At 38.3% G+C, this 23,309-nt stretch overlaps 1 protein-coding gene and 1 long non-coding RNA gene across 5 annotated transcripts in view; one reads left to right on the plus strand and one right to left on the minus strand.

Moving 5' to 3' along the window:
• Window positions 1-2,232, minus strand: part of LOC137211193 (uncharacterized) — a 29,613-nt gene extending 27,381 nt beyond the window's left edge. For all 3 annotated transcript variants that reach the window (XR_010936942.1, XR_010936944.1, XR_010936943.1), the window contains exon 1: window positions 1,577-2,232. This is a non-coding gene — a long non-coding RNA (uncharacterized lncRNA). The remainder of the gene's footprint in view (window positions 1-1,576) is intronic.
• FBXL3 (F-box and leucine rich repeat protein 3) lies at window positions 2,034-22,265 on the plus strand. Of its 2 annotated transcripts, none has more exons than XM_067713411.1 (5): window positions 2,034-2,426; window positions 6,804-7,155; window positions 10,012-10,134; window positions 13,352-13,523; window positions 19,750-22,265. In XM_067713411.1, the coding sequence occupies exons 2-5, from the start codon at window positions 6,805-6,807 to the stop codon at window positions 20,391-20,393; spliced, it is 1,290 nt and encodes a 429-aa protein (XP_067569512.1). In that variant the 5' UTR covers window positions 2,034-2,426; window position 6,804; the 3' UTR covers window positions 20,394-22,265. The 2 variants fall into 2 exon arrangements, with proteins under 2 accessions (XP_067569512.1, XP_067569513.1); XM_067713412.1 differs by lacking the exon at window positions 2,034-2,426 and adding an exon at window positions 2,529-3,750.
• Window positions 22,266-23,309: the final 1,044 nt, after the last annotated feature.

The raw sequence follows: 23,309 nt of genomic DNA on the forward strand, positions 1-23,309 counted from the left end.
AAGCGCAGAGTCCTAACCACCGGACCGCCAGGGAATTCCCTGGACTTCATCTCTTAATGTGAGAAGCAGCATTTGACCATACGCAAGGGAAGAACAGGTGGTAGCCACGTTGTAAACAACATTATACTATCCTTGATGCTTTGGATTTTTTCTGTTGCTTTTTCTTGTGATTTATTGAGTTAAATATTTGGCTTTTGTTGAATTGTACTTGTTTCTGAGTAACTATATTTAAAATTATGAATTTCACTCTAAGAGTTAGCATAGATGTTTTTCACAAATACTGATATATATGGTATTTTCATTATCATACAAGAAAAATTTTCGTAATCTCTGCACTGGCAATTCTGGCAACCCTGTCCAACAGGGTTGGTAACAAAATATTCTTCGCTGTTGGACCACACTACTCCACCGCCACCCTCTCCCTTCCCTCCAGACTGATATTGACTAACACAACGGGAAAACTTAAATAGGTATTGAATGATTTTAAAATAAGCACAAGTTTCTTTTTTCAAAAATGTGAAATAAAATCTTTCAATAACAAAAACAGAAAAGAAAAGGAAGCGTTAGATAGGCAAGGTGTGCCAAGATCCCATGCTTGCCTTCTTTAGGGAGAGGATAGACTGTAATGAGGAATTAAAAGGGGACTACAATTAGAGTGTGAAAATTTTAATGTGATGTAATATATACTAGTTATGTTTGCTGATTTGGTTTAATGTGTTTTGCTGATCATTTATTGTTAACCTAGCTTTCAATAAATGGGCTTGGGACATTACATAACAGACATACAATATGTAATATGTTAGGAGGTGATAACGTGCTGTGATAAAGGAAAAAGAGGTCAAGGGGGCTCTTGCTCTTCAGCAAGGTCCTCTCTTATAATTATCTTCTTCCTCTTATAATTATCACAGGCTGTCTTCCTATTGTCCTTCAGCAGCCAGTCACGGAGGAACCTAAAAAATGTTGCAGTGCAGGTACACATTATTATGTTGCTAGAGACTTTGTTCCTTGTGACCTGATGATCAGAGAGCCAGGCCCTAACGAAGAACAGTGGCATCTTCCCGCGTTGAATCTTGCTATCATCTTACACACGGCTTCCTAGCTCAGTTTTGTGGAGGGCTGCCTGGGCTTCACTGCCTTCTAGTCTCTTACACATGGGTCAGATCCTTGAAAAGACATCTATGTTTGGATGAAAAATTACTTTCTTTTTATTTTTGAGGGAGGGAAGGTGCATGATTCAAGTTATGATTTTGCACCTAAGGACGGTTCTAACTTTAAGAAAACCCAGTATCCCCAAAATCCAAACTTTTAAAACAAGCTAACCAGGTAGCAGTTAAAAAGATGCCTCCACTTACAAAAGGCGTCACCAGAGTTTTCTTTTAAATAGCCATCTACTCCCTTACACTTTCCTCATTGTGTTTCAGAAAGCAACTTACAAATTTCAGGAGTCTACTTTATAAAGGCGATTTTTAAAAAATCACCTGTAATCCCAGAGTTAACACTGTCACCATTCGGCTTTAATTCCCCGCAGTTTTAAAAGACACCTTATGCATACATGATGAATATTATTATGCTATACCTGTCATGGTCTATATGGTGTGTATTATTACAAGCTGTATTCTACCCCCTCGGGTTACGCGGCGCAGGTGTGGCCATCGGAGTTCCCGCCTCGCGCGCGGAGGTGTGTCCGCTGCAGCAGCTACCGTTTATCCTTCGGCCCGAGCCAGCTGCTGGGTTACAGCCGGTTCCAGAGACTCGCCCTTCTTTCTTCTCGCTGCTCCACCTCCCTAAACTTACAGTTTCCACCGCAGAGAGTCTCTTAGGCATCTAGCTGGCTCCAGCCCTCCCACCGTCGGTTTCAAGACGAAAAACCCCGAAAAGCCGCAGTCACGTATCCGGGAGGAAAGCGGCAGACACTCCAGCCTGAACCAGGTGACTGAGGCCCGCGGCCGCGCGGGGCGGGGCGCGCTCCCGAATGGGCGCGGCCTCCTCCCGCCCCCCGCCTCGCCCTCCGCGGACGCGCCGCGGCGGAGACGCGCCCGCCCCCCTCAGCGGAGACGCGCCAGGGGAAGCGGGCGGCCGCGAAGGCGGGCGCCATTTTGGACTCAGTGTCTGGCCCGCGGCGCAGAGGACCTACACGGTGATGGTGGCTGCGGCTCGCTGAAGGCGTCTCTCGCGCGGCGACGAGAGACCTGGGAGAAGGACGCGGACGGCGCGGGACTGAGAAGGGCGGCTTCTCCCTGGGCAGCCAGAGCCGCAAAGGCGGAGCCGCGTTGGCGCCCGCCCCGGGACCAGCGCTTCGGATGCGGGTGGAGCGCGGGGCGCCGCGGCAGCGGGAGCGCAAGGCGCGGGGCCTCATGTGAGAGTCGCGAGCCAAGCCGCCCGCGGAGCCCGCGGTGGAGTGTGGGGGAAGCCGCCCCCGGCAGCAGGTAACTGCCGAGGGCCCGAGCCCCGCGGCGTGGGCGGGGCCGGGGAGGGTCGCCGACGTGGGCGGGCGGCTGGGCGGGCCGGGGGGCGCGGGGCCCCGGGTGCGCTCGCGTGGCTCCTCGGGAGCGCGGGGCGGGGCGTGGCGCAGCGGCCCGACAGCGGACCCTGCCCCGGGGCATTTCCCCGCAGAGCCTGCTTCAAAACAAGTCAACAAGGCGTGGTGCGTGCGCGGCGGCGGTCTGCAGCAGTCTCCCCGCGACACCTCCGAGCCTGTCGCCCGGCTTTGTTAACCCTCGGCGGGGGCTGGTGACCGACACGGTTGAGCTTGCGCTCTGTCCGGCTCTTCCCGGTGTCGGCTAAGGCCGTGCTTGTAGCTTGAGAAATGAGGGGCATTAAGATGTCAAAACAGACTGCCCGGGGTAGGGCGCAGCAGAAATGTCAGGGAAAGCCAATCCGTGGAGGTGGCGCGGGAGGAGGGGACGCCCGGGCCGCTCGTAGCCACGTGGAAAAGTTGGTCAATTTGTGATTAGCAGCTTCGCGCCTGCTTTGAGCAAGAGCACCCCTTTCAGATGGGGTTGCGTGCAGGGATCGGGAAAACAGCCTGTTAAATGATTGGCCTGTATCTCCAGGCTAAGAGATGAGCTATTTTGTTGCTGATCATGTCCAGTGGAACGGCCCAGATCTTTTAATTAGAGTCGTCTTCCTTCTACTCCTGAAATCTTTATAAACACGCCATCAACTTCTAGTATCTACAAATGATCGCACCACCACACTCTCTGATACCATCTAGTCCTGAGTTAAGCTCTTTGCGCTGTTTTAGTCTTGTGTTCCAGCCAAAGAATGCATATTAATTGTGATATTAGTCAAAGAAGAACATAAATGGAAAGGAAGTGTGTTGCCCAAAACAGGCTTTTTAGAGCTAACTACAAATGGGCTTTTAAAATTACTACCAGTGCAATGTACTAAAAATACAACGAGGGGCACGCGGCTAAGTGTTTTCCTCTGCTGCTCTTCAACTGATGTTCAAGTGGACTGCTTCTTTCAGAGTGTATGGAAATGTGAAGAGTAAATTGCATAATTCCCTGTGCTGCTCAACGAGGCTGGAGTCTTTCCTCATTAGTTTGCTTTTTGATGCTTCGTAGCAGTATAAGTCCCTCACCAGATGCTTTTAGGGGCCTAAGTTGCATCGATTATTTGGGGCCTGGAAAAGTTACAGTTTGAACTGAACTGCCGGAGGCATGAAGAGGCCTAGTTCGGGTGCTCTACAAAATCTAAGAGATGTTGATCATCCAGCTTCTCCTCTGCACTCCTGTTCAAGTGTGAGAGGTATTTTCACTTTGACTAAAAGTAGGAGATAAGATAATCCATTGAAGTAAATTCTTTGCAGACTGGTGGATGCTCAAAATTGTTTAACTTTCTGTATAACAGCTTCATGTGTAAATAGATTTAATAAAATACTTTTGAAAGCAATGCAAATTTTTGCATGAATAAATGAGATCATCGTGGAAAAAATTAGACATTAAAATTTTTTCTTAGGTGCCCACTATGAGCTCACATTTTTATGCATACATGAGGATAATACAGAGACATTTATATTGGCATTTGGTCTTACATTTTTTCTATTGCTTAGTATACTGTAATTCTGACATATTACAGTCATATATTGATAATTTACAGACTAGTCATAGACTAGTAAGTGCTTAAAATATACTTTGGTGATCATATAGTGTTATATATCTAGACCAAGAGATACTTTTCCTCAATGTTGCATACTTTTTTTTGATATGTCAACTTTTTTCTCCCCTCAATTTGGAAAGGTATTGAAATATACTTTATTTAAAAACAAGACTGCAACAGACAAAAGAAGGTATTTGTTAGGATCAGCAAAGATAACTGTGTAAAAAAGCCTGTCATTTTTGTTTATATGGCCATATACTTTAAAGTAAAATGAATCATTCTGTCTTTTTTTTTTTTGCGGTACACGGGCCTCTCACTGTTGTGATCTCTCCCATTGCGGAGCACAGACTCCGGATGCGCAGACTCAGCGGCCATGGCTCAAGGGCCCAGCCGCTCTGCGGCATGTGGGATCCTCCTGGACCTGGGCACGAACCCGTGTCCATGCATCGGCAGGCAGACTCTCAACCACTGTGCCACTAAGGAAGCCCAAATCATTCTGTCTTTAAGTTGAATAGTTCTGGTTTTAGAAGACTTTTCTCCAGAAATAGATCAGCATTCTTTAATAAGGAGTAGAAATTATAAAGATAACTTCATTATGTTTTTAATCTGTTTCTCAAAATTCTGAGTAGTTTTAGGTAGTCAGAAGAGAAATTATAAGCCCTGAGTAGCAAACTCTTTGTTCTTTGACCCAGATTTTATATGCTAAAACTAAAGTAAGCCTTCAGGATAAGTTAAAGCAGAAAAATGGGTCATAATGACACTGTTATCTCAACCTCTAGTGAGAATTATTCCTAGGAGAGACCTTTTTTAATATTAAATATGACATTGTAGATTATACTGCCTTGTCTCTCAACACATTTTAAAAATGTATTCTTAGATTCAGATGTAAGTTTTAGTTTTCTATAAAACTACCCTCTTGCTATCACCTCTGTCATTCTGTTTTCTCCCTTCCTCTCCCCCTGCACAATATTATATACATAATTTAATTTACTTAACTTAGAGTTGGAAGTAGGAGTAATGAGGAATAGGTGGTTTACTGCACATGTACTAAGACCTCCTGGGCTGATTTTAATGGCATGAAAGTCAGGGTCCTCTGCCATTTTCCTCCAGGCCCTAATCCTCCTTCACAATTTTAGCTAGCTACTAGAGAGAGAGTCTGCAGAGACATATTTGGTTAAGAGCCATGCTTGTGTACATTTGTCCCACACAGGAGTCAGAATTCTTACATACTGATGTGCCAGACGAAGGGAGCTAGAGCTACAAGCCATCCTTTGTGAAAAAGTTGTGACTCTAAATCCAAACCATACCCTGCCAGAACTGCTCTCTAGAGACAAAAGTATTGCAGGTTCTAAACTAAATAGGGATACCAGTGAGTGGTCTGCAGTTACCCCCATTTAGTTAGAGCCTGCAATATTTATTTTTCCAAATAAATCAAAACGAGACCTTTTATCTGATTACAGTTTAATTCACTGACATTAAAAGAAACGTGTAAAATATAGGGAAGCATACTGGCAAAAGAAAAAATCACCTGTAATCCCACCACTATTATTGTCCCACTATTATTATATAATCCCACTATTATAGTTACTATATTAATGTGGTCATCTACTTCCAGTGTATCTTTCTCATACATAAGCTTGCGTTCTCATTCTCTCTCATACACACTTCATTTTAAAACAAGTCTAGGATCATTCTTTGCCCTCTGGTTGGTAACCTCTGTTTCTTGTGTTGCACTTTAATGTCCTTAATACTAGACTGCTTTCTTATACCTGAGTTCAGCAATCATCGATATCTCCTTTCAAAAGCCCTAATAACTGTTTAATTCCTAACAAGAACCCTGCGTATTTCTGTTATTCCCATTTCACAAACTGAAGCACAGGCAAGTCAAGTAATTTGTTCAAGGCCACATAACCAGTGAGAGGCAGAGCCAGGAATTAAACCAGGGAGCTTGATTCCAGAACCCATTCTCTTTAACCGTACTACTGTTTTACACAACAACAACAAAACTACTTTCAAAAAATCAAATGGAATGCAGGTCATACAAACAGATAGAATAAACACTTAACTCTCATTCAAAAATACAACTTGGATAAAACATTGCAACAGCAAGTGATGTATTGGAAGAAGCAGCCACATTCCAGACCAAATACGCACAATGGGGATGAGTTTGCTCATTTTAAGCAGAGATTGGGTCTGGCAGTAACACATATCACAGGCTACCCAGTGTGGAGAGATCTGTTGATTACTTAATTCAGGTCTTCTCTGGAGGTTCCTGGGACTCTGCCATGAATTCAGGAATTCAAATATAGTAGGTACCCTTAGATGACTTTTAAGAAATCTTGAAAAAGTGTCACTGTAGGTTCTCTTTTATATTCCTTCTAGTTGACTGCAACTTTTGAAATATAAATTCTTGGTTTAGCTTCAAAATTATGATCAACTTCTCCCCCCAGGTAGTACAGTACAAATGTTTAAAAGCACCTACCAAAGACATAAGTTTGTAAAACGACAGTTGGTCTCTGCTGGCGTTTTTCATTATATTTTGTTTTGACATTCTTCTCCTTGAATTCCTGATCCACTTCTTCCTGCATGTTTCTGTTGGTATTTGTAAGCACATGTACACACATCTCAGTGACAGAAGAATGAATTTTGGATTTATTTCTATTGAAAAGTATAAAAAAAAATGATGCATTTTTTCTGAATAGGATGAAACGAGGAGGAGGAAGAGATAGTGACCATAATTCATCAGAAGAAGGTACTGCAGAGAAATCCAAGAAACTGAGGACTACAAATGAGCGTTCTCAGACTTGCGATTGGGGTAATCTCCTTCAGGACATTATTCTCCAAGTGTTTAAGTATCTGCCTCTTCTTGACCGGGCTCGTGCTTCACAAGTTTGCCGCAACTGGAACCAGGTATTTCACATGCCTGACCTGTGGAGATGTTTTGAATTTGAACTGAATCAGCCAGCTACATCTTATTTGAAAGCAACACATCCAGAGCTGATCAAACAGATTATTAAAAGACATTCAAACCATCTACAATATGTCAGCTTCAAGGTAATACTTTAAATCCTTCTTTTAAAAATAAAGCATATTTAGTGGCTTTTGTGTCCTAAACCAATACATCTTCTCATGTCTTTAAACTATTGCCTTTTTAGGGAAAGTGCTGAAAGATTTAGAGTAATCGTGTACCTTAGAGGCGATCATAAATAACTATATTGAGCTAAATTATTCCATTTTATTATAAATGTTACTAATTTCTTAAAAGAGTGGAAGCAACCATTAAATAAACATATACCAAAGCTGTCACATTGAATTATTGTGAACAAATTTGAACCAAAAGAAATAATACAGTAAAATAAATAAAAGATGTGGAAATTTTCACTAAAACTTAATTGTTATTTTTATTTAATAGGACTGAGTTTTGCTTATTGATGGCTTTGTGATATGGAGTTTTTAAAGAAAAAAGAGATACAGAAACTCTCTGTAAAAGGTTTGGATGAGTATATTTTAGAGAGAAATAGACAAAGGTACATGGAAGAATGCCAGACAGAACTGTTTGTTTCTTTTCATTGCCAGCAGGGACGTACTGGAAATTAGGTAGTGATGAGATAAATGAAGAGGGGTGGCTTTTTGAGATGTCCAGAATAGTTTAAGGAATCATAGTGGTTTGTATGAGTACAGAGGCTTGTAGTGTTTTGTTTTGGGGTTGAGTAATGAAATGTGGGTACGTTCACTAAATCCTTAATACACCTGATAATTATTGTTGAAAAGTAACACATGAATACCTGATTTGCCATATGCAGCTGTTGTTAAACAGGTCACTTTAACCCATATATAGCAATGGTTCTTAACCCAGAGATCCCTTGCCAAAACTAAAGTCTTATCTGCTTCCAAGACTGTCATTCCTTTTTTTTTTTTTTTTTTTTTTTTCTGTGGTACGCGGGCCTCTCACTGCTGTGGCCTCTCCCGTTGCAGAGCACAGGCTCCAGACGCGCAGGCTCAGCGGCCGTGGCTCACGGGCCCAGCCGCTCCGCGGCATGTGGGATCCTCCCGGACCGGGGCACGAACCCGTGTCCCCTTCATCGGCAGGCGGACTCTCAACCACTGCGCCACCAGTGAAGCCCTGTCATTCCTTTTAAAATGGGGATTACCTGTTTATTCTCCCATATGTGTCACAAGAGGAGAGAGACCTGGTGTTGGGAATGGTTGGGTGTATTACGGCTGTCTTTCCAGAAAAATGCACAAAGGCACTTAGGCCACCAAGTGTAGGATTGCTAGATTTAGCAAATAAAAATAGGGGATGCCTAGTTAAATTTGAATTTCAGATAATCAGCGGATAATTTTTAGTGTAAGTATCCCTGGCATTATTTGGGACATACTTAATACTTATTTAATTGGATGTCTTGGATGTTATGTTGCATCCTAACTGAGGACAAGGGTGGGGGAATAGTGGGAGGATAGAACAAACAAAAATCCAGGAACTCCTTATGTGTTGTCCCTCTCCGCCTGCCCATGAGGAAACCTGAAGAGCCTTCCCCTCGGTTTCAGTCATCTTTGAGTTGTCTAAAAGTGTTATAATGGTAAATCCTATAAAAAGATGAGTATAATACATTAATCTCCTAGGTCTAAAGACCAGTGCCATCCAGTGGATTGGCTGGGTCAGTGTTAACCTGTGACACAATTCAGCTGTATCCAACATGTGTAACCTTCACAAAACCATTTGTCCTATAAGCTTAAACATTTTTATTAGGGATTGTTTATTTTTCTGAGGAAATTTCTGATTTGTAGAAAGAGCCACATCCCAGGATTCTTCTGAGCTCTCCTGATAATATTTGTGTTTAATTCTTCACTGACCATAGGCCAGAGTCTTATAGTCAGAGTTATTAATGTAGAACAGTGGTTCTCAGATTCTGTGTGCATCGGAAATGCCTGGAGTGCTTACTGAGACAAAGTTTGCTGGGTTCCAGCGCTCCATTACTGATTCGGATAGTCTGTATTGGGCGTGAGAATGTGCATTTCTAGCAAGTCCCCAGCTGCTGCTGCTGGTCCAGAACCAGAGCAGTTCTCAAAAGAACCGCTGGTGTAGAGAAACGTAGCCAAAGGGTGGGATTGAAAATAGTTCTGAAACTGTGTAATGTAAATTGGTATATCAGTTTTACAACGAGCTCTTCAGGACATTTTTGGGTTAAGGTAATTTACGTCAATCTGGAAATTAAAGGAATATTACTTTTAACTACTCTAAGATGCTTTTTAGCCCAGGGAACAGCTTCCTTTTTGATAGACGAGCTCCTTCTTATATCCTTAAGGAGTTTTTTGGCCATATTTTCCTTCCCCCAGGAAATGTCTATGCAAAAGAGTGCATGGGAGCAGCCACTTCTTGTTTGGTTCAGATTTTCATGCTTGACTAGTTGGACACCCTCATTTTACTTCACATTCATCTTTCAATTAATAACATTAATGGTAAATCCCAGGTTGTGATTCACTGGAACCTTCTGAGTAAATACTCATTCAGTTTGTTTTGAAGCATTTGTACCATAGTCACTGTATTTACATGTATGATCTGATCCACTGCCAAATATATAATTATTTTTCAAAGATTGTAAGTTCATATTTCCATTAGGTTATATAGTCTGTTTGTAATAAGTCAACTTAAAAGCCAGGTCTTTTTAACATTAAATAGATATCTTATCATAGTGAAAGTTAAGCCTTGACAGTTGCCCTTACAGTTTTTCAGGGAGATTCAGAGAAGCTTGACATTGTATGTGAGGGTAGATGATTGAAAGGATAAATATGAATTCTTTAAATTATAATGCAATAAACTAATAACTGTATTTCTTGCTTTTGTAAAGTTAAAATATGCACGGAGAAATGCGACCATATTCATGTGTAAAGGATGTTTTCTTTTCCCAGGTGGACAGCAGCAAAGAATCAGCTGAAGCAGCTTGTGATATATTATCACAACTTGTGAATTGCTCTTTAAAAACACTTGGACTTATTTCAACTGCTCGGCCAAGCTTTATGGATTTACCAAAGGTATCTGCTGGTTTTGTTTTATTAGCTTTTACTGAGAAATCCAGTGAAATCCTACCCATTTCTTGTACTGATAATGAGAATGTAAGAAAAGTGGTATGTAAAATGGAAAACCAGTTACTATTTAGAATGTTAAGTATTAAGATTTTTTAGAGCACTTTTCCTTTTTTAAAAACTTTGTGTTTCCTTATGGATAATATTAAAGAGTGAGTGAATTTGCAGAGTATTCTATAGGAAGCACTGAAAGAGACTAAGTAAAACTGAGAAATAAGCGTATTAGAAAAAAAGAGACATACAGATGCTCCCTTTTGGACTTTCAGAGCAGATTGGTGAGATTATAATCAAAGAAAAGTAGACAGTGCCAGTATTAAGAGCAGGTAGAGCTCGCCTAGGAAGTCTTCTGGTAAGTGTGTACAGATTTGTTCTTGAGCAGAGTTAGTATAAGTACAGCTTAGATTAATTTACAGACTTTACTTAAAGAAAACTTTTTTTTGGTGAAATTTATATAAATTTTATATTCATATATATGTTCTGACATGGTCCTGCATGTAATTCGAGATAGTCTCTTTCTCTAATAACTATTCTCTTAAAATAGAAAAATAAGTGTGCATTTTTAGAAAGGCAACTGATAAAATCCCTGTGTAAGTTAGCTCATGTTCAGTTAGGTTAGTATCCAGCAGTAATCTGTAAGATTTTATCAGAATACGCCACAAACTAAAATATAGACACCCCTTTAAACACCTAATCGTTTAATTTACTAGGATGATTCAGAAAGAAATATGCCTCCTTTTATTGCACTTCACTTTATTGCAGCACTTCACAAATAATGCATTTTTAACAAATTGAAGGTTTGTGGCGTGCAGGCAAGTCACTTGGCACCATTTTTCCAACAGCATTTGCTCACTTCATGTCTCTATGTCACATTTTGGTAATTCTTGCAGTATTTCAGACTTTTTCATTATTGTTTTACTGGTTATAGTGATCTGTGATCAGTGATCTTTGACGTTACTATTGCAAAAAGATGACAGCTTGCTGAAGCCTCAGGTGATGATTAGCATATTTTAGCAATAAAGTATTTTTTAATGTATATACATTGTGTTTTTAAATATAATGCTATTGCATACTTAATAGACTACAGTGTAGTGTAAACATTACTTTTATATGAACTGGGAAACTAGAAAACTTGTGTGACTAGCTTTATTGTAACAGTCGCTTTATTGTGGTAGTCTGGAACCAGTTCCTGCCCTATCTCCGAGGTACGTCTGTATTACTAAATTGAATTTATATTATAACCCAGGCTGTTCAATGGAATATCAGTAACAAATGTATCACCAGTTGATTTCAAAGTCTTAATTAATTTTTTAAAAGGTTCATTGAATATGTACATTTGAGATAAATTGTTTTCCTCATGTGTAACATGAGGGAAATCAGCAAGAGTCTGTTCATGTCAACATTTTAAGGTTCTAAGTATAGGAGTTCAATCACTGTGGTTCTCAAACTTAATATGCATAACAATCATCTGAGGAACTTCTAAGTTTTGGGTATCCTTCCAAATTTCCTTTTCCTAAGAGCAGTCCAGGTGGTTCTGATTAAGATGGTTCATGGCCCTCTAAGAAGCACTGAGTTATGTGGTATAGTAATGCCTTGTTCAAGCTTCATATGGGAAATGAATTATTTTGAATTGATTTTTCTGTGTACATATTGTAGTTAAAATATAAGTACACATACAGTATGTAAAAGATACCATAGTAAAAGGTATGTTGAACATAATTTCCTTCTTTTTTTATTACTCAGGATGATCATTATGCATATCTAGTACTAGTATTATACTTACATGCAGTCATTTTGGTTTTGGGAACTATGGGTGCATCTGGGACTCTTCCTTCCTTATTAAATGGGCCTAGGATGTTTATGCTGTTTTTCTTTCTTTTCTTATTATGGCTTTCGTAGAATATTGAAAGCCTATATTGCTATATCTTGGAAATCCTGGGAGAACTGAAGAGAACGTGAAACAACTGTATTTGACCAGAGCTAACTCTGAGGGAAATGGGAAAAAGAAGTCAGTGATGGAGTCATGCATATACTAATACATATATAGTTGAATTTAATATGGAAATATTAGGAGAAAGATGTTAACATTTAAGTTGTTAAACAGATACTTAATCAAAATTTAAGTAGTTATTTAATCACAGTAGGAAAAAAGTAATTTAGGGAATGTGACCAAGAAGATGTTTCATTGTACTTTCTTGGCTACTACTTGTACTACTTGGCCCTCATCCCTCCCTTTCACTGCTGTAGTGAGTCCATTGGTTATGGCTTATTAGCTCTGATCCAGAGTCCCATACTTTGTGCTTTAATTCCTATTTCCTACAATGGTTAGGAAATGGTTTCCTACAGTGGTCTTTAGGTCAGATTCTGTGTCCAACAGAATATTACATATATAGATAATTGTAGATAATTTAGCAAATTTAAAGGAGTTTTTTTTTTTTTTAATATTTATTTATTTGGGTGCTCCAGCCCTTAGCTGCGGCACACAGGATCTTTAGTTGCGACATGCAAACTCTTAGTTGTGGCATGTGGGCTCTAGTTCGCTGACCCGGGATCAAACCTGGGCCCCCTGCATTGGGAGCACATAGTCTTAGCCACTGGACCACCAGGGAAGTCCCTAAAGGAGTTTTAAGTTTGGAATTTTATTTAGTTATGATTTTTATTATTTTAGAATCAAATTTTGTATGAGCTTCCATATTCCAAATAAGTCTTTCATAGCTTCTAGGTTGATTGACTGTTGTTTTAATTTTTGATGATTTTGCTAATAGTTATTAACTATTTTAGTGGTCATTACTATCACCAAAAAAGAATGCAGTTCAGTGTTAATACACTGGAGTAGGATTTCCAGATAAGGTGATGTGAAGTGTCTGAGAGGTATTCTCATTCTGTGTTCCAGAGTTCCTCTTTTTACTTACCAGTGACTGTTGTGATTCAGAGACACCCATCCTGAGGTTTGAAATCTTTTTTCCCCCACGTAAAAAGGTCGTTCTCAAAGATGGTGGGAAGTCACCTCTCTTTTTTACCATATTCCCACAACAGAGTGAGGGGCTGCTACCCCAAAACAGTTGTGAAATACATTAGGGTTCAGATGAACTATGTGTGTATTATATGAAAACCCCTCAATTCTCATTTGTAAAAATTGAAACAGTGTTTCAATTTTTTTGTTTTTCAGTCTCACTTTATCTCTGCACTGACGGTTGTGTTTGTAAACTCCAAGTCTTTGTCCTCCCTTAAGATAGATGACACCCCAGTAGATGATCCCTCCCTCAAAGTACTAGTGGCCAACAACAGTGATACACTCAAGTTGCTAAAAATGAGCAGCTGTCCTCACGTCTCTCCAGCAGGTATGTGTGGCTTTTGCCAGATAATATTTTAGTAAAATGTATTGATGTGTTTATCAAATTAAGGAGAATTATGATCATTAACCTTGAAGGTGAGTTCATATGATTATTTCCTCTCTATTGAATAAAAATATTTTTATTGTTATAATACAGTAGCATAAATTCTGTAGCATTCCTGGTGTAGCCACTTACTTTCAACTTATTTTCTAATCTTTTTATTTGGCAATTTGTGTCCAACCTGTGCTAGAAAATGGATAAATTAAAAAAATAAAAGGAAAGGACACTGCGAGGTCAGCCTGAGATGGCCCTTTAGGTAAAGTAGAATTTTCTCTAATTGTGGTTGAGCTAACAGGGTAGGTTTTGAGTCATAGAAATCTCACAGTTGCTTTTTGTCTCACTATGTGGAGGGAGAGGAGTTGTGCTGAAGTTATCACCTTACATTTTGCAAAATAGTCCTTTTCCTAAGTTGAGTTTTAGAGCCAAGTGCATCAAATGGAGGAGCAGCATTATTAATGCTCTTCCCAGCTTTTCTTGTATAGACTAAGCATTACTAGATTATTCACTTTGAGAGCATTTAAATTCCAAATGGTTTGTATTATAAAGCAGTTATAAACCTACACTTTGTGTTAGTCTGATGCTTCATTCCTGACTCATCCTCCAACTGTTGACATCTCTCCCAACCATTTTGCTGTGTTACTTTGGAAAACCTGTTTTGATCTCTTTACAGAACACCTCCCACCTTTTTGCCATAACTAAAGCCTGGCCTTCCCCCAAGAAAATGATTCCCTCTTGGATGGAGATTACTTTCTATCCTCCCATGTCTCCCACACGGAGGGTGTGGTGATGGGAATGGTGAGGTCTATTGCAGTGTTTTCCTATCTTTTTCTGCCGCTTCTAGATTATCATTGAAGGTGATAATCTAAATAAAATAGAAGTTAAGAAGATCGGGCATTGGCAGCTCCTTATGTGACCATGGTCACATTTGACTGTCTACCGTATATAGGTTCCTGTGAGAGTACAGTCCATACTTCATAGTGTACAAAGATCTTTGTATCCTGACCCCCACCTCTCTCTTTAATCTTGTTTGCTTTTTACTCATGTGTAGCTTTTATTTGAGCCCTATGTAACAACAGTTCTTTGTATGTGTGTGTGGCCAGTACACTGTACCTTGGAGAATGCCTCTATAAAAAAATTTTTTTTTACTTCTTCACCTGGCTAACTCCAGTCCAGCCTTCAAAATTTAGTTCAGCTGTTCCAGTTTCTTCCTCCTCCCGTCTGGTTTAGAAGCCCCACTTGCTGTTTCCATAGCACTCTCAACATAGCTTGTAGCACTTACCACACTGTACGAGAACCTTTGGGTCTCTGGTTTCTCTGTGAAACTGAGCTCATTATTCTCTTTATCCTGGTACATCTCATGCTCATTTATTTTTATTAAATATACAGATCAGTGCTCATAATATAGTATAAGCTTGCTTGGTCTTACTGAGCTTTAATGGCATTTGGATTAGTTGTTGGGAAGGGGAGAGAAAGAGCACCTGTAATACTTTAAGAGTATAAACACAGGATTTAATATAAAATTTAACACTTATGTATTTTTTTTCTATCCATATTTTGTATATTTAGATAGTTTCTTTCTCTAAGTTGTAATTAAGGGCAATTTTCTATGCCTTTTTCTTCATTGAACAGTTTTTCAGTTCAATTTTTATCAAAAAATGTTTCCCATTTCATATAGTCCTTATAATTGTCTATTACTGGACCTCTAAGCACCATTTGACACTAGTGACTTGATTTTCCTCCTTCCTCTCTGATAGTTCCTACTGTGTTTCCTTTGCTAGTTTCTCTTTTCATTCCTTAAATTTTGGTGTTTCACTGTGTTCCGTACTGGGCCCTTTATTGTTTTATTCTGTAAACTCTGGGCTGTGTCAGCTTCATCAGTGGCTTCGGTTATGTTCTATATGTTAACACCTCCTACTTTTAGTGTTTCTGGAACTCCAGAGCTATGTGTTGAGCTGCTGATGGCCTAGTGCCTCTAGAATGTCTCACTGGTACGTCAGATTAATGAACTTCCTTTTCCCCCCATTGAAATCTCTTGCTTCTCCCTTTTTACTGTCTCAGTGAATGGTACTGCTTGTTTGGTTGTCAGGGACCGAACAGATATCCTTGATTTCTTCTACCCTTACTTTCTACATCCCTTTAGTCACTGAGGTCTAGTGACTCCATCACTGATATATGCTTTGAATCTCTATGCTATTTACTGAATGTTTGTGGTGTTCTCCTCCACCCCTCACTCACTGCCCCAGTTCACATGTTGAAGCCCTACTCCCCAGTGTTTGAAAGTGGGTTGGGAGGTATTTAGGTCATAAGGAAGAAATCCTCATAAATGGGATTAGTGCCCTTCTAAGAAGGGATAGGAAAGATGATCTGATCTCTCTTTCTGCCATGTGAAGACACAGCAAGAAGCCAGAAAGAGTTCTGGCCTCACCAGAACCCAACCTCGCTGGCACCCGATCTTGGACTTCCAGCCTCCAGAACTGTGAGAAATAAATGTTTATTGTTTAAGCCACCCAGTCTGTGGTGTTCTGTTAAGCAGCTGAAACTAATACACTCTACCTTTCTTCATGTCCACTCTAATCTAGCCCTGTAAGCTTTGTGAGTACCCTCTTAACTGATCTCCTAACTTGCAGTCTTGCTCTTCTCTAATTTGATTTCCATGGTATAGCCAGAGTAATCTTTCTAACATATACATCTGATTTTTTTCCCTCCAGTTTCCTTCAAAACTTCTCACTATACTTTAGGTAAGTTCCAAACTCCTTACTGAGGCTGACAAGGTCCCATATGATCTGGTCCTTGCCTGTCTATTGGATTTCGGCCTTTAAGATATTCTCTTACTTACATACTGTATGTTGAGCTCCCTTCATTTCTTACAGTGCTTGTGTTTTCGTCCATGTCTGAGTATTCGCACAGAAATGCTATTCTCTTTCCTTCTTTACTCGCCTTTTGCCCTAGCTTGATCCTTCTAAATTCTGTAGGTCTGTGTTAGTTCCAGAAATTCTTCCCTGATTTCCTTGCTGTGACTCCCAGAGCATTCTTGTTTAATTATCTGCTGGCTTCTGTTAGGATAAGGATGTTTTGTTTCTGTTGACTCTTTACCATCCTAGCACCAGTTGTTAACATATAAGACACTCATTAATTATCAGCTGAACTAATGCACATTTAGCTACTTAGTTTTCTGTCTTGTTGATAGGCCAACATTTGCCTCATAGTTCTTTTACAGTTGATCACTTAACTTGTTTCTGCTATTTGCTGTGATTTAAAAAATGAACTGTTTTAGCATATAGTCTGCTTCTGTTAATTTCTTCTTTTGGACAAATTATTTAGAAGTGGAAGAGCTAGGTCAAAGGGTTTAGATTTTTTTAATGCTTCTTGCTGTGTTTTTTTCCAACATGAGTTGTATAAGTTTATACACCACCACCAATGGATTTCTGTACCAGTTTTATAACAGCTTTATTGAGATATAATTCATATATCGTACAGTTTACAATGTATTGACTTTTAGTGTATTGACAGAGTAGTGCATCCATCACTACAGTGACTTTTAAAAAACTTTTACTATCCCCAAAAGTACCTCTTAGCTGTCACTCCCCAAAACCCTCATTCCAACCAGCCCTACGCAATCACTAATCTACTTTCTGTCTCTGTAGATGTACCTATTTTGGACATTTCATGTACATGGAACCGTATGTGGTCCTTTGTGACTGGCTTCTTTCACTTACTGTGATGTTTTCAAGGTTCATCCATGTTGTAGCATGTATCAGTATTTCTCTTCTTATTGCCAAATAATATTGCATTTATGGATAATACCACATTTTTCTGTTGATCAGTTGATGGATATTTGGGTTGTTTCTACCTTTTGGCTATTATGAATAATGCTGTGAAAATGTATATGCAAGTTTTTGTGTGGACACTTTAATTTCTCTTGGGTGTATAACAAGAATTAGAATTGCTGAATCATGTAGTAACTCTGTTTAACCATTTGAGGAACTGCTAGACTGTTTTCCAAAGCAGCTGCATCATTTTACATTTCCACTAGCAGTGTACGAGGGCTCCAACTTTTTCACATCCTCATCAACACTTATTTGTCTTTTTGAGTATAGCCATCCTAGTGAATGTAAACTGGTATCTTGTGGTTTTGATTTGTATTTTCTTGATGACTCAGATGTCTTTTCATGTGCTTATTGATCACGTGTATATCTTCCTTGGAGAGATGTCTATTCAGATCCTTTGCCTATGTTTCAGTTAGGTTACTTGTCTTTGTATTATTGAGTTGTAATAGTTTACCAGTTTTATCTTTGTCACTATTTCGTGTTAAGTATTTAAGCACTTGTAACTGTGTGTTTTCTATTGCTGCATAACCAACAGCTGCAAATATAGCAGCTTTAAGCATCACCCGTTTATTAGCATCCCAGTTCTGTAGGTCAGAGCTAGAGGCATGGCTCAGCAGGCTTCTCTGTTTAGCTAGAGAAGCTCTGAATCTGACTTCCTCTTCTGCAACCAGCCAGAGAAAACTGTTTATAGGGCTCATGTGATTAGATTAGGATCGCCTGGCTAATCTTACTTTAAAGCTAACTGTGCTGTCTATAGTATAACAAAAATCATGGGAGTGATCATCTTACCACATTCACAGGTTCTGGAGGTTAGGGCATGGAATCTTGAGGACAACTTTTAGAATTATGCCTGCCACAAATGTTTTAGTAGTCATTAAATGATACCTCAAAGTTTCTTTTATTTGCGTCTTTGGTTACCATTTCCCATGTGTTTATTTCTTTTTATATCAGGCTTTATGAGATTGCGGAGAACAGAGATGTGTCCAGGTTACCTTGGATGATCAGGGTTTATTTCAAAGTATATCCATACCTTGTGGAGAACAGAAGTTTTGCAGTGGCTGAATAGTGAAGCACAGATGTCTTTTACTCCCTCTTCTGGTGACTCTCTTATACTGGTGGTTCAGTTTATCACGTCATTGACTCTGTTGCCTGTATTCTCCTCCCACAGCTGTATAAAGCTTTGGCTTATTGGTGACCTCCGTCTTGTTGCTTCTTAGGCAGGAGGTGAACACATGCACTTAAGAGTCGCTCAGTCTGTGTTTGAATTCCAGCTTTGCTATCTTTAGCTAGCTGACTCAACTTCAAACTAAAAAAGACACTTATTTTTCTAGATTTTTTTTGAGTATTTGTGGGATAACATATCTAGAACCTAACATATCATACTTGTACAATAAATAGTAGATAATATGTTGTCTGTTTTGTTGTTCCTATCCTTGTTTCTAAACACAGAAAAGAAATGGTTTGAGTGGGTCATTTATCAAGTAGTATCAGGGTGTGTCTCTTTGCGGCAGAGTTCTTACACTAGACCACTTCAGAGATCAGATACTGACCTTTGGTGAAACCTGCTCCTGTGCTAGGGGTTTTGGGCAGTTTTTGAAGCATAGTGCCCGAAGTATAAGGAACCATATAAGGAGTTGCTTTCTGAGAACGTTAGAGCTTTAAAAGTCATGATGTATATTTCCATTAATGTGAATTGAGCAGTTATCTTTTGATTCATCTATCTAGTTGATATCTTGGTATTTTTTTCTTAGAAATTTGACAGGCTTGTTACGTTACTATTAGCAGTTAAACTTTTTGTTCATTTGATGGAAGTCTTTTTTTAAAATTTTTCAAATGTCTTATTTAGTTACATAAATCTCATTTTATCTGGTTTTACCTTATTTTTTTCATTAAGATTAGATTTTGAATTTCAAAAAAATGTCTTTTAGCCTGTCACAATGATCATGTGATTTTTCTTGCTTAACCTATAAACTTAGTGTTAGTCATCAGTTTTTAAAAAAAATATGACACTGTGCATTACTGGGATAAGTCTTATTTAGTCATGGTATATTTTTAAATGATAGTGAATAATTTAAGATTTTTCTGAGTTGGTAAGTGAGCTTCATTTCTTTTAAGGTATCAGATTTAGAATTGGTCTCATTTTCTTACGGACAGAATTGGTAATAGATTTTTAAGTATGTGTGACTTCCTGCTGGTTCAGTCAGTACAACTAGATTGTAAATTGTATAGCTCTGTGGTAACGAAACGTGGTAAAACTTTATTGTAGGCCATGTACTTGATCAAATTCTTGGAGATGGTGGACTTGTAGAAAACTTTATAAGTAACTGGGTCTTCTTTCTTCCAAGGTGTCCTTTGTGTGGCAGATCGGTGTCATGGCTTACGTGAACTGGCCCTGAATTACCACTTGCTAAGCGATGAGTTGCTGCTTGCTCTATCTTCTGAAAAACACGTTCGATTAGAACATTTGCGCATTGACGTGGTCAGTGAGAATCCTGGACAGACACACTTCCATGCTATTCAGAAGAGCAGCTGGGATGCTTTCATCAGACATTCACCCAAAGTGAACTTAGTAATGTATTTTTTTTTATATGAAGAGGAATTTGATCCGTTCTTTCGGTATGAAATACCTGCCACCCATCTTTACTTTGGGAGATCAGTAAGCAAAGATGTGCTTGGCCGTGTCGGAATGACGTGTCCTAGACTAGTTGAGCTAGTAGTGTGTGCTAATGGATTACGGCCACTTGATGAAGAGTTAATTCGCATTGCAGAACGTTGCAAAAATCTGTCGGCTATTGGACTAGGGGAATGCGAAGTCTCATGCAGTGCCTTTGTTGAGTTTGTGAAGATGTGTGGTGGCCGCCTGTCTCAATTATCCATTATGGAAGAAGTATTAATTCCTGACCAAAAGTATAGTTTGGAGCAGATTCACTGGGAAGTGTCTAAGCATCTTGGTAGAGTATGGTTTCCAGACATGATGCCCACTTGGTAAAGACCACATGACATAGGGCATGATGAATAATAGCACCTTAATTTTAAGCATATTGTATTATAATAAAAGTTTATTTCCTGTAGGTCTGATATAATTCTACTATTTTGTGGCACAGAAATTTGATATCTTCATTGAGTATATAAGGATTGTTTTTTGGAAGACTCATGGACCAGTTTTGATCAGAAAACTTCATCTATTTCTTTAGCCTAATAGCAGTTAAATCTCAAAAAATTAGAAAAGTGATTCAGATCTGAAAGTAGTAAAGATTAAACATTTTACAGTCTGAAGGAAACAAAACATATATATTGTAATATCTAATAAGTGAGTACTAATAGGTTTTCCAAAATGTTATGTTCTCTATGCATTTTTTAAAAATGTAAACTTGACATTTTAGGGTCTTCAGTTATACATACACCTGTTATAAGGTGTTTAATATAGCTCAGGAAAGTGAGCATTTTGTGAGAAAAATGTAGGATATATTGTATCTAATGAAAAAGTTTGGTTGAATGTTCTAAAATGTTACAAAGCTGTTGAAAGTAGTATATACAATTAATTGGAGCACTTAGAAAAACTGATAAATGTCACACAGTGGTTACTGTAGAAAGATAATAATAAATAGAGCCAAGATCAAATTAAAAGAAAATGAGTGGAATAAAAGGGAGGCAGTGTTTAGCTTTGTATAAACTTTTAGGATTGCTCTGTAATCTGCTAAACTATATAAATTCTTTTCTGTGATACATTACTATGTATGTGGCACTTGGGGCATCATATGTAAAGTAAGGAATGCTTTTACTAGTTCTTCTTGGGTTTATCTTTGTTTAAACTTAGTTTTGAAGTATTACACAATAATTGAAATGAGAAGTTTATTTTAAAAAGCCAAATTGAAATAATTAAAGGTAGAACTTTAAAATGTTTATAAATTGTTTCCATGAAAGAATATTCGTCTCCAGTGAATTTTAGTGATGGCTTATTTTTACATTTTGGAATTATATAGTTATGTAAGTAGAATTTTCAAAAATCATAAAAGCACCAATGTACAGTTCAGCATAAACAGTAAATTTAAAAGAGCATATATTTAAGTTCATAATCATATTTTTGAGTAAATATTGCTCAGTGGACTGGAAAATTTTAATAGAAAAATGTCTGCAGTTTTGTGATAGTTTATTTGGTTAAACTGATATATTATTTAAGTTAGGCAGCATTTTTATTACTTTCATATGAATAAAGGTAATCCATACATTGTAGAAACTGTAAAAATATTGTTTGGGGCTATATTTAGTTTTTTTTGGATATTACATAAACTTGATTCTGAGCACTAGTGCTAGTAGATATTACCCTCCTAAGGGAAATTAGAAGTGATTTACCCCCAGTGGGATGTATTAGTGCTTGAAACTTAGAAGGCATCTTGGTAGATATGGAAGCTAACAGTCTTACGGATCTATTTTTAAAATAGATTACCTTCCTAAGAATCAAGTAAAAAGGTGATTTTCTGCATAATTTATGCTTCCAAAAGTGATGGTATTCTGAGCGCATATAAATGAGAAGAAAAAAGGCTGGTCCAGACATGGAAATCAAAAGCAATTATTGTAATATTCCTCCCTCTTACTAACCAGTGAAAAACTTTGTACAAGAAATACCTGTGTTAGTGGATGAAACTTTTTTCTTTGAACAGCTTTGGAAAATGGATTTGACAGTATGTAATCAGTTCTACTAACCAAAGCTTTATTTGGAAATTTACTTTCTGTACAAATTGAATTATATAATGCTTGAAAAACTTTAAGTCACTTCTTAAGCAAAATGCATAGCACTTGTTTATACTGTAAAGTATATGTTAAATGCTTTTATCAATTTTAGAATAAAGATAGTTATTAATGCTGTTGTATTATTTTTTAAAACTACCCTAACAAATGTACTTATTTGATTTTAAAACAAGTTAAGCTTACAGATTTATAGTTTTAGTTTCAAATCCATATCTGATGGATGTAATGTTTAATATTAAATATTTATGGTAGAGTGGCCTTTTTGAGATACAAGATTAGGCATTTAGAATAAGAATTTAAAAAACAGATTGTTCAGGAATAGAAATCTTAGTCAGGATCCTTGAAACCAGCTAGCATTTTTAGAGAGAAACACCTTTATATAAATCCATACAATCAGAATAGTTTTTAAACTATTGAAATTATTTTCATCTCCAGCTTCCATAAAATAACTTCGGTTTACCTTGGTAATCTTAATCTGGGCTATTTTATTAACAATATTATCAGTAAAAAGGCATGACTAAAGATAAGTCAATTTACTGCAATCAAAGGAGAATTCTTTATATTTATGGAAAAGCTTAGGATAGAAGGCAAGGGTTGGTATGAAGAAGGCTCAGGCCTGAACTAGGTCCTTTAATAAGCTGTAAAGTAATCTCTACCCCATACACAGCTGGGCACAATCTTTGCACAGATTCCAGCTCAGTTTATCTGTGGGGCTGGTTTTTAAATGTTACCAAGCAGCCAGAAAAATTTTACCTACTTGCTGATACCCAATTTTCCTTTAAAAAAAAGGACATATCATATGATATATAAAAAAGAACACAAAGCCTTTTACTCCAAAGTGAATTAAGAGCTTATCCTTAGAATAATCAGTCCAGTAAAAGAATATATGATTACCATGCTGTTTTGTTTTAAATAGGGGAAAGAAAATGTAGAAGGTTTAAGAAGCAGGATGCTATTTGGACAACAAAGGGTAAATACGAGGAAGATGCTGGAAACAAACTTTGGCCAACTCATTTGCTGTGAGGGGAAAAGCGTGTGTGGGGTTTGGGAACGTTGCTGTTTTTTTAACATACCAATAATTTCTTTTAAAAAAAAAAGTCATCTTAAAGGAAATACAGTCCTAGGGAATTTGTTAAGTGCCACCAGAGCAGATTAT

The sequence above is a fragment of the Pseudorca crassidens genome, chromosome 18 (genome assembly GCF_039906515.1).
Source record: "Pseudorca crassidens isolate mPseCra1 chromosome 18, mPseCra1.hap1, whole genome shotgun sequence".
Classification (NCBI taxonomy): domain Eukaryota; kingdom Metazoa; phylum Chordata; class Mammalia; order Artiodactyla; family Delphinidae; genus Pseudorca; species Pseudorca crassidens.